This window comes from Camelus ferus, chromosome 8, assembly GCF_009834535.1.
Source record: "Camelus ferus isolate YT-003-E chromosome 8, BCGSAC_Cfer_1.0, whole genome shotgun sequence".
Lineage (NCBI taxonomy): Eukaryota > Metazoa > Chordata > Mammalia > Artiodactyla > Camelidae > Camelus > Camelus ferus.
In genome coordinates this window covers 43,371,898-43,388,960 of record NC_045703.1, presented here as the reverse complement: position 1 = coordinate 43,388,960, position 17,063 = coordinate 43,371,898, and the positions used below count along the sequence as shown (strand labels likewise).

At 35.3% G+C, this 17,063-nt stretch overlaps 2 protein-coding genes across 16 annotated transcripts in view; one reads left to right on the top strand and one right to left on the bottom strand.

Moving 5' to 3' along the window:
* Positions 1–17,063, bottom strand: part of C8H6orf58 (chromosome 8 C6orf58 homolog) — a 161,032-nt gene that overhangs the window by 62,552 nt on the left and 81,417 nt on the right. For 9 of the 14 annotated variants that reach the window (XM_032484855.1, XM_032484856.1, XM_032484862.1 and 6 more), the window contains exon 6: positions 10,324–10,391. The exons of the other annotated variants lie outside the window; for them this stretch is intronic. In XM_032484855.1, coding sequence (XP_032340746.1) covers positions 10,324–10,391 — 68 coding nt within the window. The remainder of the gene's footprint in view (positions 1–10,323; positions 10,392–17,063) is intronic. 14 annotated transcript variants of the gene reach the window in all.
* The window catches only part of THEMIS (thymocyte selection associated), a 155,684-nt gene that overhangs the window by 97,804 nt on the left and 40,817 nt on the right, over positions 1–17,063 (top strand). The gene's annotated exons all lie outside the window — the stretch shown is intronic.

Here is a 17,063-nt window from a genome sequence, read left to right as displayed (position 1 = left end):
TTGAAGTCAGAAGGAACAGCTTGCTGGGTTGACAGAGGCAAGTGGAGGGAAATGTGCCTGGAGTTGTTAACAAATCCAGAAACACAGCATGGCATTTAAGTTAGTTAGAAGGAATGGAAAATGAATCCCTGGAATACAAATAATGTTAGTTAACATTTATTTTGCTTTGAAAGTACACATCTTTAATTAAATGAAAGAAACATCATATTCCACCACCAATTTATAATCTATATGAACGGAAAAATCATTAAATAGCTAAGCTCAGAACTAAATAGACCATTGGGTGTTTGTGTGCATGTATGTGCTACAGCTCAGAGGAGATTGTAAGAAGAAAGAGGAACATGTATTTATGGACATTTGGAGGTTCTATTATAAACCATTAATAAATAACTCATCTATTTATTGGACCTGTTGAACATATCTTACATTTTTTACTCACCTGTAGAAGGACATTCTCTTATTTCTGGAAGTAGAATAGAAAAGGCTATGTATCTAATAACAACTATTTGTACCTAATAGTATAAATTAATTTTTTTTAAGAAACAAAGATTTCCAAATGTTACTAAGTTCGTGGTTCATGCTACATTCAATAAAACTGTTGGTTACTACATCAAACAAAAAAAGCTACACAGAATGTGTGAAATTCACTTTGGGGAATTTGGGTGGGCATCACAAAGATACAAGCTCTTAAAAAGGACTAAGACTGCCATGTAATGGGCCCATTGGATGATGATTCAGAGTTTATTAGAATTCTCATATTAAGGTTCCATGGACAGAGAAAATTAAACAGTAATTTCAGATATGTACTACAAATTGAGAGTCATGAGGGCAGATGCTCTGAATTTTGGGGGCTACATTTTAATCTGTTTGTTTTTACATTAGCCACTCGATAAAACTTTGCTCTAGATTGTGTATCAATAAGGATTTATTTAAGAATAATTACAAATTTTTTCAAGGAATACTGAAATGGTCAGATAGCATTCAAATATACTCAATACAATTTTGATTCAATTGCTTGAGTAATTCTTTATTTTGACATTATGAAAGTCTCTTGATTGTTTTGCTGACAATCTTTAGGCACAATAATATGTAATAATTTGCATTTTACCACGGCTGAAATTGAATCTCTCATGCTTTGAAGCTAGTGAGCTAGAGTTAGCTTCTGCATCTGTTTTTCATAGTTGGCCATCCATCTCAACTTGGGCTTTATTGTTCTCTCTTCATCATCTTCTACACAGCTACCCTCATGACATGATGAAAACTTTGTTGCTTTGTGAAATATTTTGCGGAAAATAGCCAACTGGTAATGTTGGTGGGCAGTAAAGAGAACTAAGAAAGTATCAATTCTTATCCCTCAAATAGCTTTATACATGATTTTTGGCCTTGTGTTTGTGTAGGTGGTAAGAGTATGAAGAAACCACTTACCTTTTTTTTTTTCCATCCTGCATTACCAGATTTTTAAGGAAGAAATTATGTACTATAATAGTATTCTTGACTTTGAAAATTCTTGAAAGTCTCAGGGGGTATCGCTTGAGAATGCTAGGGTCTCCTGTATCAGGATTAGATTTATGGGACATTTGTAGTTTACATGAAGCTTTGAAATTCAAAGTTAATGAGGTTTCCCCGGTGGTGGCCCATACAAATGGAGATGTCAGAACAAAATGAAGCATAAACGCCTACTGCAGTTGCGGGCTTTAATTTTATTATAATGTGGAAGAAAAGAGAGTGGGGCCAAAACAAACAATAACATTTATATTAATCTCTTCAGGAAAAGCAGAGTTGGAACAACTTCTGGAGATTTTAAGTGAGAAGTAAGAAAATACAGATACTCGGAAATCAAACGAGAGAATGGGAAGAGTGAGACAATATGCAGGCTGTTACTGAGAATCACAGTGTGATTACCAGTGATCGCCATTGCCTTCAGGTAAAGCTAGCCTTCAGCACCCCGCCTTGGGACCTGTCCTGGATCCCTACCAAGTGCATTATTTTAGGAAATAAGGGGTTAAGTAGTCAAGGTGGAGTCAAGGGAAGGTCTTAATGAACTAGTGTCCCATTCAGTCCCTCTCTGATGCTACAATATCTCTATACACACTTAATAAGCAGTTTATTTTATATTTTAATCTTGTTGATCACAGGATTCCCCTGTACACATACATTTTATAACCATTTTTACTTTTTTAATGTTTAACATTTATTTAGTATTAATTCTATCTCAGAATTAAAGGGAGGCTACTAGAGTGAAAAAAGCCCCAAGTTTGCAGAGTTCAGCCAAATGAAAGAGAAAGACAAGCTAATTTTTTTTTTGGCAAATGACTATGGAAAAGTATACTGCAAATGACTTTGGTCCTGAGTGGTTTTATGAATATTAAATGAGATAAAGCATGCACAGTCCCAGGTACCTACTAAGCACTCAGTGTTCCCAGTCACAAAGGACTTTATCAGCCAGTCTTCCTAACTACTGGTAATAGGTACCTTTGTGCTCTCATTATCTCTTTCTTGAATCTAATTGAACCAATTTTTAAGAATGTATAAGATTTGTCTATTATGTTCTCTCTTAGAATATCTGTCCAATAATGATATAATGTGAGCCACAAATATGACTCATATATGTAGTTTAAAATTTCCTAGTAACCATACCAAAAAGAGAATAAGAATAAAAAAGTGAAATTAATTTGATTTATATATTTTAGTCCAGTATTTTAAAAATATTATTAACTTAATTGATTTATATGTAATCACATAAAATGATTAAGGAGATCACTTACATTCTTTTTTGAGTTAAAAAAAAACTATATATAGTGTATATACTACATTTACACACATCTTGGTTCACATTAGCTGCATTTCAAGCATTCAACAGTCACATGCTACCAGTAGTTACATATTGCATAATGCAGATGTATGTAAAAAGAATAAATAAAGCTAAAGAAAGTCATCTCTAATTATATGTCTTCAGTCATTTGCAAGTGAATGAGGTAATTTTTTTCATGAGTCATGACATGGTTAGGGAGAGTGGCAAAACTAGGACAAGGGCCATTGTTTGTTTTTGTTTTTAAATCACTTCTAATAATAACCTACTTTATTATATAAAAGCCTAGTGTTGCTCAGAAACACCTGCCTCACACAGCCATCAATTCCATCAGTTCTTTTGGGTATTCAAAATTAGATTTTGTTTGAGGTCATGTTAATTAGTTAATCAAGTCACAGCCATAATACGAATCTTGATTTTGATGACCAATAAGACCATGTATATGAAAGCATTCTGTAAACTGTAAAGCACTATATAGTGCATATTGAGGGTCAGGAGTATTTTAATCACCTGGAGAATTGATTGGTGAGTGTATTTAAATTAATAATGGTCTTTCTTTTCTTTCTAAGTGGATTCTGTCTTTATGTTATTCATGAAAATCAGGTAAATTTTTTTCTTTCTCAAACTCTTAGGGATCAAAAAGTCAAAGAACAAACCAAGCATCCCCCTTGCATTTCCATCCACCTCCTCCAATCTAGATATTTCAAACTTCTGTAAGATTCCATGATTGTCTAGTCATTAGAAGTTATCCATACCTTTTTTTTTTTGTGCAATAAAGAGCCTATTAGGTTTCTCCATGATTTTTATAATTTTAGTAAGTTTGGTGGATGACACTGAATGTCTTACTTTAAAATTTATTATTTAGCCTAGAAATGCTTAGAGAGAGCAATAGCAGCAAGAAGAGATAACGTAGGGAAGTCGCAGAAATGATATATTTGAGAGAGGTCAAAACCATAGTGAATCAGTGCTGAATATAATTTTCAGTGCTTGATGAGTATTGAAAATTGTTTCGATAAGAGTTGAGAAAATAATGCAATGAGGGGGAGGATAGCTATTTTAATTAATTAGAATGGTCAGGGAATGAAGTGAGAAGCCAGTCATGCCTATTTCTGGGAGGTCAGTGGCAGAGGGAACAGGCAGTGCAAAGGCTTTGGGATGATAAAGGTCTTGTTATGGCTGGAGTGGAGATAAGAGGTAGAATATTAGATATGAGGGTTTGCAGGGAGCCAGATCAAGCAGGCAATGATAAGAACTTTCAATTTCTATTCTGAGTAAGACAGGATGCTAGCAGAGGGGTTTTGAGTAGGGAAGTGATCTAATTTACATTTTTAAATGATCCCTTTAGCTGCTCTATGAAGACGGAGATTGTAAAAGGGTAAAGACAAAATTAAAAACCATTATGCAAGAAGCCTTTTAAATAGTCCCAAGAAGAGTTGGTGGTGGCTTAGAGCAAGGATATGAGGATGAGTGTGATGAAATGTAATTAGATGCTGGATATATTTGAAGATAGAGCCATCATAATTCAATGATGGATATATATGAGAGGATGGCAACCAAGGATGACTCCAAGGTTGTAAACCTGAGCGGTTAGAAGACAGAATTTGCCATTTTGGGTGTCTTTAGCCTACATATGTGTGACTGAGGACTGAGAAAATCTCAAAATTTATTTACAAATATTATTCATTGATTAATTTGATCAACATTTATGAGAGCACTGCATTATGTTGTAAAAATTTGGTAACGATAAACAGAAGTGTCCTTAAATCAAATCCCTTTATTTTAAAGTGTTAATTTCCCTGTATAAATTTATACTTACATATTAAACTCCTTTTCTTTACTAATTAAAATAAAGACACTCTTCCTAAATTCTAAAAATATAACCAATTTCTGTACATAACACATAGTCATTTAAAAAGAGAATAACCAATATGACTTCAGTCCTTTAATATGTATCTTTCTAGACTTCTTGACATCTCTAGCATTGAGTTCCTTTGTTAGTTAAGTATTTTGTGAATCCTTAAGCTGTGCATGGAACTACACCAGCCACCTAAGTATCTGCTTTAAAGTATAATATTTAGATTAAAAAGTCTCATAAACTTTTATTGTAATTCTGATCATGTTACTTACCCAATAAAGAACCAGTTTCACTTTCCATGAAATTATCCAATAATACTTTCTTTCAAGAATAATACTCTAATGGATCTATTGTCCATTCATTCTTCTGTATACTCTAAACTTTTTCTTTGTATCATGTCACACAATTATTTATATATTTGCCTTCTTGTAAAAGATATCCTACTTTATAGAGCTTTGCTGTTACACATTAAGTGACTACTTACATTGCTGCAACAGGAAACTCAACATTCCTGTCATTTTTTAAAAAATTCAAGTAAATATCTACTGAAAGCCTGCTAGGCATTGAGCTTTTTATTTATTGTAGTGATATATATTTATAATATATATTTATTTCAAGGTAATTGTTAAGGAATTGGATTTCTCATTACCATGCAGAGTTTCATAGATTGTACCAATAAAAGCTATGTTTCTCTAAACTTGATTTATTTTTATCTTAAGATTAATGTAAGTGTTAGAATTGATAATGTAGCCCTCTTCTGGTATACTAGGAAGCTCAGAACCCTCTTTACAATCCAACTCTATCAATTATAAAGGACCTATTATTTGATTTTGTATACTGTCTTTTTTGACTCTGTCTTAATTTTGTCATATTCTCAATTTTTAATTTTTTGTATTCTATTGGTTTTATGTATAATTGTATCAAATCAAATCTCTTTTGTAATGGAGCTAAGTATATATGTGTGTGTATACATGTACATATTTGTGGATGTAGCTACATCTGTATCTATATCTATGTCTATTATGTATCTGTAGAGAATAAGTTGTATTATTGTCAAAGTATTTGCATGCCCTTCTCTATCTTATTGTTCTCTACCAGAAGATGAAAGAAGGTGATATTCTCAACACAACTAATTGGTCCATGTGTCTTGACTTGGCTGATGAAATGTGTTACATGTGACATAAGCCACTTCTAAGCAAAAGCTTTTAGAGCTTGTACTTGGATTCCACCATTATTCTCTTCCCTCTGTCAAGAAATTGATAAGTCCTAGATAGTAGCCACTCCTTCATCTTAGTCCCAGAGCTTAGCCACAGCTGAACCCTAAAAAGCTTATAATAGGAATAAGAAATAAACTTGTATTGTATAACCCACTAAGAGCTGGTGATTGTTGATACCACAACTAACTAATTTAAACTAATATACTTCATACATATATATGTATGCATGTATGTAAATCTCTATCTGTTATCTATTTATCTATCCATCTATCTGTGTATCTGTCTATGTGATAAGTGAATTGATGTCTCTCTACATATAAAGTACCTAAACATATTAGTGCCTTTAGAGATTATTACATTTTAAGTACGTTTTTGTTTGAGAACAAATTTATATATATTTTCTATTAACATATATAATTCTAGTATTATATATATATTTTAGATACATCATCAGTAACTCCAATTGTAATTGTAGAAACTAGTAAGATATTACACCATACATCATGGCTCATACGGCTACTAGCCATGTGTGGCTATTTAAATTTAAATTTTAATTAGCTCATATTAAAAGTATAGTTTCTTAGTTCAGTTAGTCACATTTCAAGTGCTCAAACAGCCACATGTGGCCACTGGCTGGTGTAATGAATAGCACATATATAGAACATTTCTATCATACCAGAAAGTTCTGTTGGAAAGTTCAGTTACAGAATAAAAGAATGTTCTTTTGACTTGCAGTACAGTTATTTTTGATTTCCTACTTTTCTTTCTAAATAAGTTGGTAACCATTTTTTTATTACAGTACTATTTTATTATTATTTTTGCCACAAAAATCACAAATTGGCAGAAACATTCTAATGAGGAAATGCCTGAATTGAAAAGTCATTGTATGTTGTCCACTTAATAGGAAAAAACCCAAGATGAATTGTTGTGGCATTTTCTATTAGGTTATAAATAATTGGACTGCAGAGCAGGCACATTTTGGAGTTCAAAGTGACATTACCACTCCCTCATAAGAGCTAAGCAATGAGCTACTCTGATGAAATTCTCTTTTGGAACTAATTTGACTGGCATATTAAAATATTAAAAAATACACTATCACTCTAGACTTCATTTCTTCAGCTAAATAAAGTAACTGTCATTTTAGTAAATAGTTGATAATTATTTAAAAATACTAGATGTTGCAGTTGAGTGACAGTTAAAGGAATGAGAGGAAAAAGCCAAAAGCTTCATTTGTAAGTGCCAGAATGCTTTCTGAAATGTTTTGTATACTGATCATTTTCATCTTATTATTTTTATTTTCATCTTGTCAAAAGTAGCCATTAGAGGCAATCGGTACTCAGCCATGTTGAATAAAATTGAATTTGGTCATAGAAGCATTCTGCTTAAGAATGTCATACAATAGTTTTGTGCTTCTGCAAAAATGAAATTGATTGGTAATAATCTTAGGTATAGTAAAATATGTCCGTGATTTTATAGTTGCATTTGTGGCCTTGATCTACAAGTTAATGAGATTTTTGTGTACTACCTTTTTAAACTGACAGCTGCTTTGTACAGTTATTCTTGTGAAGTCATACAAATGAGTACCTGCTTGCAATATTGATAGTTTCACATGTAGATTTTTAGGAAGTTACACTGAACGGGGTTGAAATGAAATTTCTAATTTTTTAAAGACAATGATGATAATGTTTTTCTTTTTTTAAGAAAAAGATTATTTAATGACGTACATTGGTTAGATACCATACATCCTTTTTCATACTTGGCTGAGTCAGTGCTGAATATTGAATGCTAAAGCATGACATGTAGGATGCGAATGTTGCTGATTTTCTGCTTTGTGGACAATGTTTGTACAATGCACAATTATAAGTTATAATAAGTTGATATCAAAGTTTAAAAAAAACTTCAAAAAATTGTATCTTGATATGCCAGATGGTTTCTTCCAGCATTCTGTAGGGTGATGGAAAAAGATCTTTATTTTGGATCAAAACATGAAGTGTTAAACATTTTATTGGAAACCTCACAATTCTTGTTAATTGACATCTCTGTTGCTGTTTCAGTATAAATCCAAAATTTGCTTAGACTGGGAAGCCAAACTAACCAGTCCCTTAGTATAACATTTAACCTGAAGAATATTTAGGTCTTTCTAAAATTTAAGTTGTCAATACCTCTCACATGCTATCACCTCAGATTGTGTTGTCTGAGTCTAACTGGTGATGATGATGATGATGCTAATGCCAGATAATGGCATTATGATTTCCTGGCAAATATGTGTTCTGTGGTTGCTGGCAGTTTTAGAGGAAAGATGCTTTGTATATCAGCAGACCAAGACTTTTCTTTAAAGAATTTATTACCAAAATAGCAACTGTCATAGAGTTTTTTTAAGGAGGTCTTGAAAAGAATCAATGTGATGAAATTTTAAGATAATCCCTAAACTGATTTATTGGGAAAATTCTCCAATTCGTTGTAATAATTTTTAGAAGCATAACCCTACATATATATTTCATTATGAACATTCCACAAATTATCAGTAGATAATTTATAAACAATTCACTAATTTGAATAGTTGTCACAATTCATCATTCTTTCCTCATCTGTTTTTATTGTCTCCCGGGCTGTCTTTCCCAAATCCCTAAAGCAGCATTCTGAATGCCCAGAATGCATTGCTGTCTTCCTCCTTTCTAGTATTACCCCCTTTTTTAGAACCTCTGTCCCAAGCTCCAAGGTTATTTTATGATTCATTTAACACAATTTTACTGTCAACTATTATTGATCTGGAGATGTATCCAAGTTTGCCCAGTGAGACTGAAGAGAGGAAATTATATTCCTTAGTTGAGGGAGAGGTTTCCCTGTCTTAGAGTGGATGTAAACAGAGAAGCATTTTGTTAGGTTACTATTGCTAGTAGCTATCTTGTGACTGTGACCACAGTTGGACAGTGGACAGAATTGACATGCTAAGATTGGTAGAGTGGAGAGAGCAAAAATCTGGATCCATGACAGCATCGTTGGGCCACAGCATCCTGAGTTGCAACATCATACACATTTTACCATAATAATTATGTATTAAATATCAATTTTAAAATACTATTTCCATTAAAGTTCAACTACATTGAAACAACTGTTGTGAGAAAATCTGGAAGCCTAGACATATGGTTAAGAATACTGTTATAGAAAAATTCTCTGAATCATTTTACGCAAGTATAGGAATACAACCCTTTGTAGGTTGGGGATTGCTTGTATAATCTATGCATTGTAAAGCATTTAAATAATTAAATAATGTGCAATGAATATTAAGCCACTTCTTTATTATGTTTTAACTTTTCCATGAATTTCAACCATTAATTTAAAATTGTGTCAGTAATTATCCAGTCTTGGAACAAACAGATTTTTCCTGCCTCAAATCAGATAAAAAGATCAAGGTAGACCATGTGACCATGTTTTGTGCTACTGTTTGAGAATCTAAATCCAGACATTACTAAGAGAATAGCTTTAATATTAATGATATATTGACATCCTGATTTAGATTTTGTGATTAGGCATAAATAAAATTGTGCCTATAATTTAATGGGTTGTTTTGGGTTTTCTTTTCCAGATTGACCATACAAAATACTATATTAGGTATATATAAAAGTAAATAAACAAAATCAGTACTTGAAGTATATATGAAGTGATAGTTTCCATGTATGCCAAGGCTATGACAAAAAAAACTATGCTTGACCAAAAGGATGCTTGACTCAAAACCATAATATGTCCTTGTTTTTTCCCCCATTTAAGAAAAAAACTTTTTCCACTGCAAGTGATCAGAACATGCTATTACTTGGAAAATGATACCAGTAATTTTTTTCTCTCCCCTGCAAGGACAGCTTTCTCATTATAACCCAGATTCAATAGTTAGTTGAATGAGACCTGGATGGAAGTGTGGTAATACCCCTTAATAATAATGATTAAAATGAGGCCAATGACATTTTATTTGTGTAGGACATTTTTGACAAGCATTTCCAAGTGCTCTGGGAGACAGTGCATCCATTTTATGAAGAAATGAGCAGGGGTTAGGAATGGCTTTTTATTAGTGTCCCAGAAAAGATCAAGAAAAGTGCTTTTTTATTAATGCCTTGATCTACTCAAAATTCCAAATCTATTCTTACATTCTGTAATACTCAGTGCATGGTGTTATTATGGTCAGTGGAGCTGGCTGCAATTCTCCATGATGTATTATGCTCTAATAAACTTCCAGTTCAGCTGTAAGTCCAGGGGATAAGACCTATTTTACAGCTTAAACTTCATCTTCAATCTAGTAAGGTCCAGGAACATTTAACCCAATGGCCCGGTAATGTTTTGTCAGGGTCTTATGGAATAAGATTACTTAATTGGAGTCTTAACCTCCTTTCAAAAATTCTCTTAAAAAAAAAAAATCTCTGGTCCTATCATAGCCTCTATTTCAGACTCACCTTTAAGTTTACTGCTACATTAGAGATGCCACTTCCAGTGAAGGCATATGAAACATGCAGCAAAAATCCTGAGGGAGAATTAAAAATATGATAGGGTCTTTTTATGAATATAAATCATTCTTTTCTGTTTCAAACATTCTTTCAAAATATGCTGCTGATGTGCAGTGCTTCATATCTAGTTTCATGAAGACTTTTCTTCCCCATTAACTTGACACTGAGAGCATCAATCCTGGGGTTTGAATAAATATCGAGTTCCGTTGCTTTGCTTACAGTCAGTTTATAATCACCACACATCTTTATGCTCTTGTCATATTTGAACAATGGAGACTAAAGAAGTTGCTCACACTGTGAGGGGCATAGACTGAATAATTACGTGCTTTTCCAGATAAAGGAAAAATAACTTTCCCCCTGCAGTGAGCTCTAGATTCAATGAGGCATAATATCCTCAGGGCTGGACAGGTTTTACATATGAGGAAATTTTTGCCACTGGCAATATTCTGACATATGAAACTATTATAGAGGCCGTACTCAAAAATCATGGAATGTTAAACTGAGTGAGACCTTCAAGTTCATCTTACCCTACTCTTTCATATACAGATATGCTATTAGCTCCTTTTATTGGACTACAGAATGTTATATAGAATGTTATTTTTAAAAACTTCTTTTTTTATTGAAGTATGGTTGATTTACATACAGTGTTGTGTTAGTTTCTGGTGTATGGCAAAGTGATTCAGTTATACATATATATTTTTTCATATTATTTTCCATTATGATTTATTACAGGATATTAAATATAGTTTCCTGTGGTATACAGTAGGACCTTGTAGTTTATCTATTTTATATATAGTAGTTTGCATCTGCTAATCCCCAAATCCTAATTTATCTCTCCTCCATCCCCTTTCTCCTTTTGGTAACCATAATTTTGTTTTCTGTATCCATGAGTCTGTTTCTATTTTGTGAATAAGTTCATTTGTTATATTTTAGATTCCACATATAAGTGATATCATATGATATTTATCTTTCTCTTTCTGACTTAATTCACTTAGTATGATAATCTCTAGGTCTATCCTTTGCTGCAAATGGCATTATTTCATCCTTTTTCATTGCTGAGTGGTATTCCATTGTACATGTACACCATATCTTCTTTATCTGATCATCTGTCGATGGACACTTATGTTGCTGCTATGTCCTGGCTTTTGTAAATGGTGCTTCTGTGAACATTGGGGTGTGCATATCTTTTCAAATTAGAATTTTCTCCAGATGCATGCTCAGGATTGGGATTGCTGGATCATATAGTATCTCAATTTTTAGTTTTTTAAGGAATCTACATACTGTTTTCCATAGTGGCTGCACCAAATTACATTCCTACCAACAGTGTAGGAGGGTTCCCATATCTCCCTGCTCTTACCAGATATACTATTAGCTCCTAATACATTGTCCAGCCTAGAATCAGTAAAAAGTTAGGAGTTTAACCAAGAATGGACATTTAATCTCCTGGCTTTCAATCCAGGCTGCTTTCACTATGAAACAACTTGAGGTATGAATATCAAATTTTAATTTAGTAAAGCATCTAATAATTGTATTATCATAGAGTAATGGGAAACTGAGTTTCTGAGAAGTTGTGACTTTCTCAAGGTTATGTAGTAGTAGTAACAGAACTGAGATTAATATCCTAGTTTCTTAATTTTTAAATTGAGGTGTAATTAACATATAACATTAGTTTCAGGGGTACAACATAATAATTCTGTGTTTGTATATGTCATGAAATGGTCAACACAAAAAGTCTAGTTAACATCTGCTACAGTACATTCAATTTTTTGTCTTGTCATGAGAATTTTTAAGATTTAGTCCCTTAGAAACTTTCCAATGTGCAACACAGTATTATTAACTGTAGTTATCAAGCTGTATATTACATCCTCATGTGTTATTTATTTTATAACTGAAAGTTTGTACCTTTTGATCCCCTTCATTTATTTTGCCCAGTTGTAAACCTCTGGCAACCACCAGCTGTATCTTTGAGCGTGGTGTTGTTTTTAGTTTCTTTTTCTTTGTTTTTTAGATTTTATGTAAAAGTGAGATCATACAATATTTGTCTTTCTCTATCTGACTTATTTCACTTAAAATAATGCCCTTAAGAGTCACCAATGTTGTTCCAAGTGGCAAGATTCCATTCTTTCTTATGATTGAATAATATTCCATTGTATATGTATATCATAATTTCTTTATCCATTCATCCTTTGACGGGCACTTAGGTTGTTTCCTTATCTTGGCTACTGTAAGGAATTCTGCAATGAACTTGGGGGTGCATACATCTTTTTGAGTTAGTGTTTTCATTTTCTTCAGATAAATACCCAGAAATAGAATTGGTGCATCACATGGTAGTTCTATTTTCAATGTTTTATGGAACCTCCATACTGTTTTTCACAGTGGCTGCACCAATTTACATTGCCACCAACAGTTCACAAGGGTTCCCTTTTCTCCACGTCTTTGACAACACTTGTAATTTCTTCTCTTTTTGGTAATAGTCATTCTATCAGGTGTGAGGTGATATCTCATTGTGGTTTTGATGTGCATTTCCTAGATGATTAGTGATGTTGAACATATCTTCATGTACTGTTGAACATCTGTGTGTCTTCTTTGGAGAAATGTCTGTTCAGATCTGCTCTATTTTAAATCAGATTATACTACAGTTTTTTTTCCCATTTAGTTTTGGTTTTTTGCTATTGAGTTATATGAGTTCTTTACATATTTTGAATATTAACCCTTTATCAGATATATGATTTGCAATTATTTTCTCCTATTCAGGAGGTTGTCTTTTCATTTTGCTGATGGTTTCCTTTGCTGCACAGAAGCCTTTTAGTTTGATGTAGTCCCAGTTATTTATTTTTGCTTTTGTTGCCTTTGCTTTTGGTGTCAAATCGAAACAATCACCTATTAGTTTGGACAATCTTTGACAATTCTACTTACATTTATAACTACAGGATAATAGGTCTATACAATATATTAAAAAATTTTCGGAAGACGGAGAAGATGGCGGAGTAGAAGGACGCTCGCAGGTCACCCTCTCCCACAAATACACCAAGACCCACAACTACAGACCCACTCAGCCAACCAGAGCACCTGTGGAACTCCGACAGAACATCGCCCTCTTCAAAAGATAAAGACGCCAAAAATCTGGTAGGAGAAAAGGAAAAAAGGAAGAACAAAAGGCAAAGCAGCGCGGGACGGTCCCGTGGGGAGGGAGCGGCAAAGGAGGACTGGCGCTCGCTCGCTGGGTCTCCCCTCTCCAATTGAGAGGCCAGCGGGACGGAGGGGGATCCTCCGAGGCTTGGATCTGTACAGAGCAGCCCTTGACTGACAGAACTAAGTTAAACGGGCACAGAACGCCCCCCCAACACCCAGCCTGAGACGTGGGCCGGCAGCCGCAGGCAGGGCCAGGCTGCACAAGCCGGGCGGAGGACAGAAGTGGCTGCACCGAGGCAGCCCCGGGGGAACGCAAGGGGCTGCGCGCCATGGCTGTGGGTGCACAGGGCAGAACAACCTGGGCCCTCCATAAAACAGCACGGTTGATGTGCTCTCGGGGGAAGGGTGCACACCCCCATCTCTGAAAACCCGCGGAAAGTTTTCGGGGGAAGAGAGGCGGGGCTCAGGCACAGCCGCCATATCCTCCACGCTGAGCACTCAGGCGTGGGCGGGGGCGAAACCTGCGTCCGAACCGAAGGGCTTAGCAGCCTCAAAGGCCAGACTGAGACTGGCCTGCAGCCCTGGGCAGATAGGATCCTTCCATCCTGGTCCCTCAGAGAACTTGCTCCACAAAGACAAACAAGGAGCTGGGTTTTGGCTCGGAGCAGGAACAGGGCTGTCCCTTGGTCTTCCCCGAGCCCATCCGCGGAGCGCCGGCCAGGGCAGAGCACGCAGCTGCACAGAGCAGCGGAGCTACCGGCGGTGGTGCAGGTAGAGCGAGAGCGGCCCCCCACCTTTTCGGTAGGAACACAGCCCCTGACCGAGGTGCTGGGAGGGGGCATGACCCGCCCTCCTACCCGGCCAGTCTGCAACATCTGACTGCGGCATCCGGAGGGGCAGCGACCCGCCCGCCCACAGCAGAGAGCTGCACCTGACCCAGCGTTAGGAGGAGGCGCGATCTGCTTGCCGACAGGTGCTGGGAGCAGCACAGAAGAGGGCGCCAACGGAGGACCTCTGAAAACAGCAAGCTGAGCTTCCAAAACAGGACAAAGACAGAAAGACTTCACATTAAAAGCACACAGACTCCAGGAGAACACCGACAAGCCCCCCCCCCTTTTTTTTAAATCTGTTTTTACCTGTTCTATTTTCTATTACTCTCTTAATCTTTACTTCTTAATTCATTTCTATTTCTCTTGGGTTTTGATGTCCTGCTACTGATTAGACACAGGTTTCAAATACATCTATTCATCTCCCTCCCCCCTTTTTTTGTAAAGGTTTCAAAAGGACGTCTCAACCCGATTAATACTCTGCTTCAACTCACTCTTCTATTATTCATTATACACTGTTTTCAAACCCTCTTTCTCCCTTCTTTTAAAATTCTTTCTCTCTCTCTCTTTTTTTTTTTTTTCTTTTTTTCCTAAGTTCTTTTCCTAAATAGGCATCAGGTAGATAAAATCCTTAAGGACCAAAATAAACAACAGATACTCCATAAACCACAGTGCCAAAGAGGTATGAGCAAGATGAAGAAGCAGAAAAACCTTTCCCAATTAAAAGAACAAGAGAAATCCCCCGAAAGAAACATCAACGAAATAGACATCGATAGCCTACTAGATCAAGATTTCAAAAAAGGAGTGATCGAATTGCTGAAGGAATTAAAAGAGATAGTGTTTAGAGATATAAAATATGTCAAAAATGAAATTGAAGCTATAAAGAAGAGCCAAGTAGAATGGGTAAACTCATTGACAGAGATGAGGAATGATCTAATAGCTGTGCAAAGCCGACTAGATAATGCAGAGGAACGAATTAGTGATCTAGAAGACAGGGCAATAGAAAGCACCCATTCAGAAGAACTACAAGAGAAGCAAATAAAAAATAATGAAAATAGCATAAGGGACCTATGGGATAATATAAAGCGTCCCAATCTTCGCATAATAGGGGTCCCAGAAGGAGAAGAAAGATCAAAGGGGATTGAAAAGGTTTTTGAAGAAATATGACTGAAAACTTCCCAAACTTAAAGAAGGAATCAGATATCCAAGTACAGGAAGCTCAGAGGGTCCCAAACAGGAAGAACCCAAATAGACCCACACCAAGACATATCATAATCAAGATGGCCAGAGTCAAGGATAAAGAAATGATTCTAAAGGCAGCAAGAGAAAAGCAAAGAGTAAGTTACAAGGGAACCCCCATAAGGCTCTCAGCTGATTTCTCTACACAAACAATACAGGCCAGAAGGGAGTGGCAAGATATATTCAAAGCCCTGAATGAAAAAAAGATGCAGCCTAGGATCCTTTATCCAGCAAGGCTATCCTTGAGGATAGAAGGAGAAATAAAGAGTTTCACAGACAAAAAAAAAAGCTGCAGGAGTTTAGCAACACTAAACCCATGCTAAAAGAAATATTGAAAGGGCTATTCTAAATAGAAAAGCAGCAGGATACTACAGAAATGAGAAACACACAACTGGAAAGGTGATAACTCATGAGAGTGGGAGAGGGAGGCAGGGAAATATAGAATATTTTTTTCTTTCTTTTTTTTAATTTTTTTAACAGTAGGATGGGTTTGAGATCATGTTACTATCAGTTTAATAAAAACAGTTATAGTAATGGGTTGATAGATTTACAAAAAAGGGTAACCACAAGCCAAAAATTTACAAAGGAGTCACAAAAATTAAATAAAATCCATGATAATACAAAGGAAAATTACCAAACCACAAAAGGAAGAAGAAAGGAACAAAGAGGATATACCAATTCAACTGCAAAGATAAGTTCAAAATGGCAATAAACACACATCTATCATTAATTACTGTAAATGTTAATGGACTAAATGCTCCAGTCAAAAGACACAGAGTGGCAGACTGGATAATAAAGCAAGAACCTTCAATATGCTGCATACAAGAGACCCACTTTAGGGAGAAGGACACATATAGATTGAGAGTGAAAGGATGGAAAAGGATATTCCATGCAAATGGAAAAGCCAAAAAAGCAGGTGTTGCAGTACTGATTTCAGACAAAATAGACTTTAAAACAAAGGCCATAAAGAAAGATAAAGAAGGACATTTTATAATGATTCAAGGAGTGATACAAGATGAGGATATTACACTCGTTAATATATATGCACCCAATATAGGTGCACCTAAGTACATACAAGAATTACTAACAGAGATAAAGGGGGATATTGATGGGAATACAATCATAGTTGGAGATTTTAACACTGCATTAACATCACTACACAGATCTTCTTCCAGACAGAAAATAAACAAGGCAACAGAGAAATTAAATACTACAATAGAAAAACTAGATTTAGTGGATATTTTCAGAGCATTACACCCCCCCAAAATAGGATATACATTATTTCAAGTGCATATGGAACATTTTCCAGGATCGATCATGTACTTGGGCTCAAAAGAAACCTCAACAATTTTAAGAAGATAGAAATTATCTCAAGCATCTTTACTGACCACAATGCCATGAAACTGGAAATCAACAACAGAGAAACAAAGGAGAAAAAAAGGAAAGCATGGAGATTAAACAATATGTTATTGAAAAAACAATGGATCAATG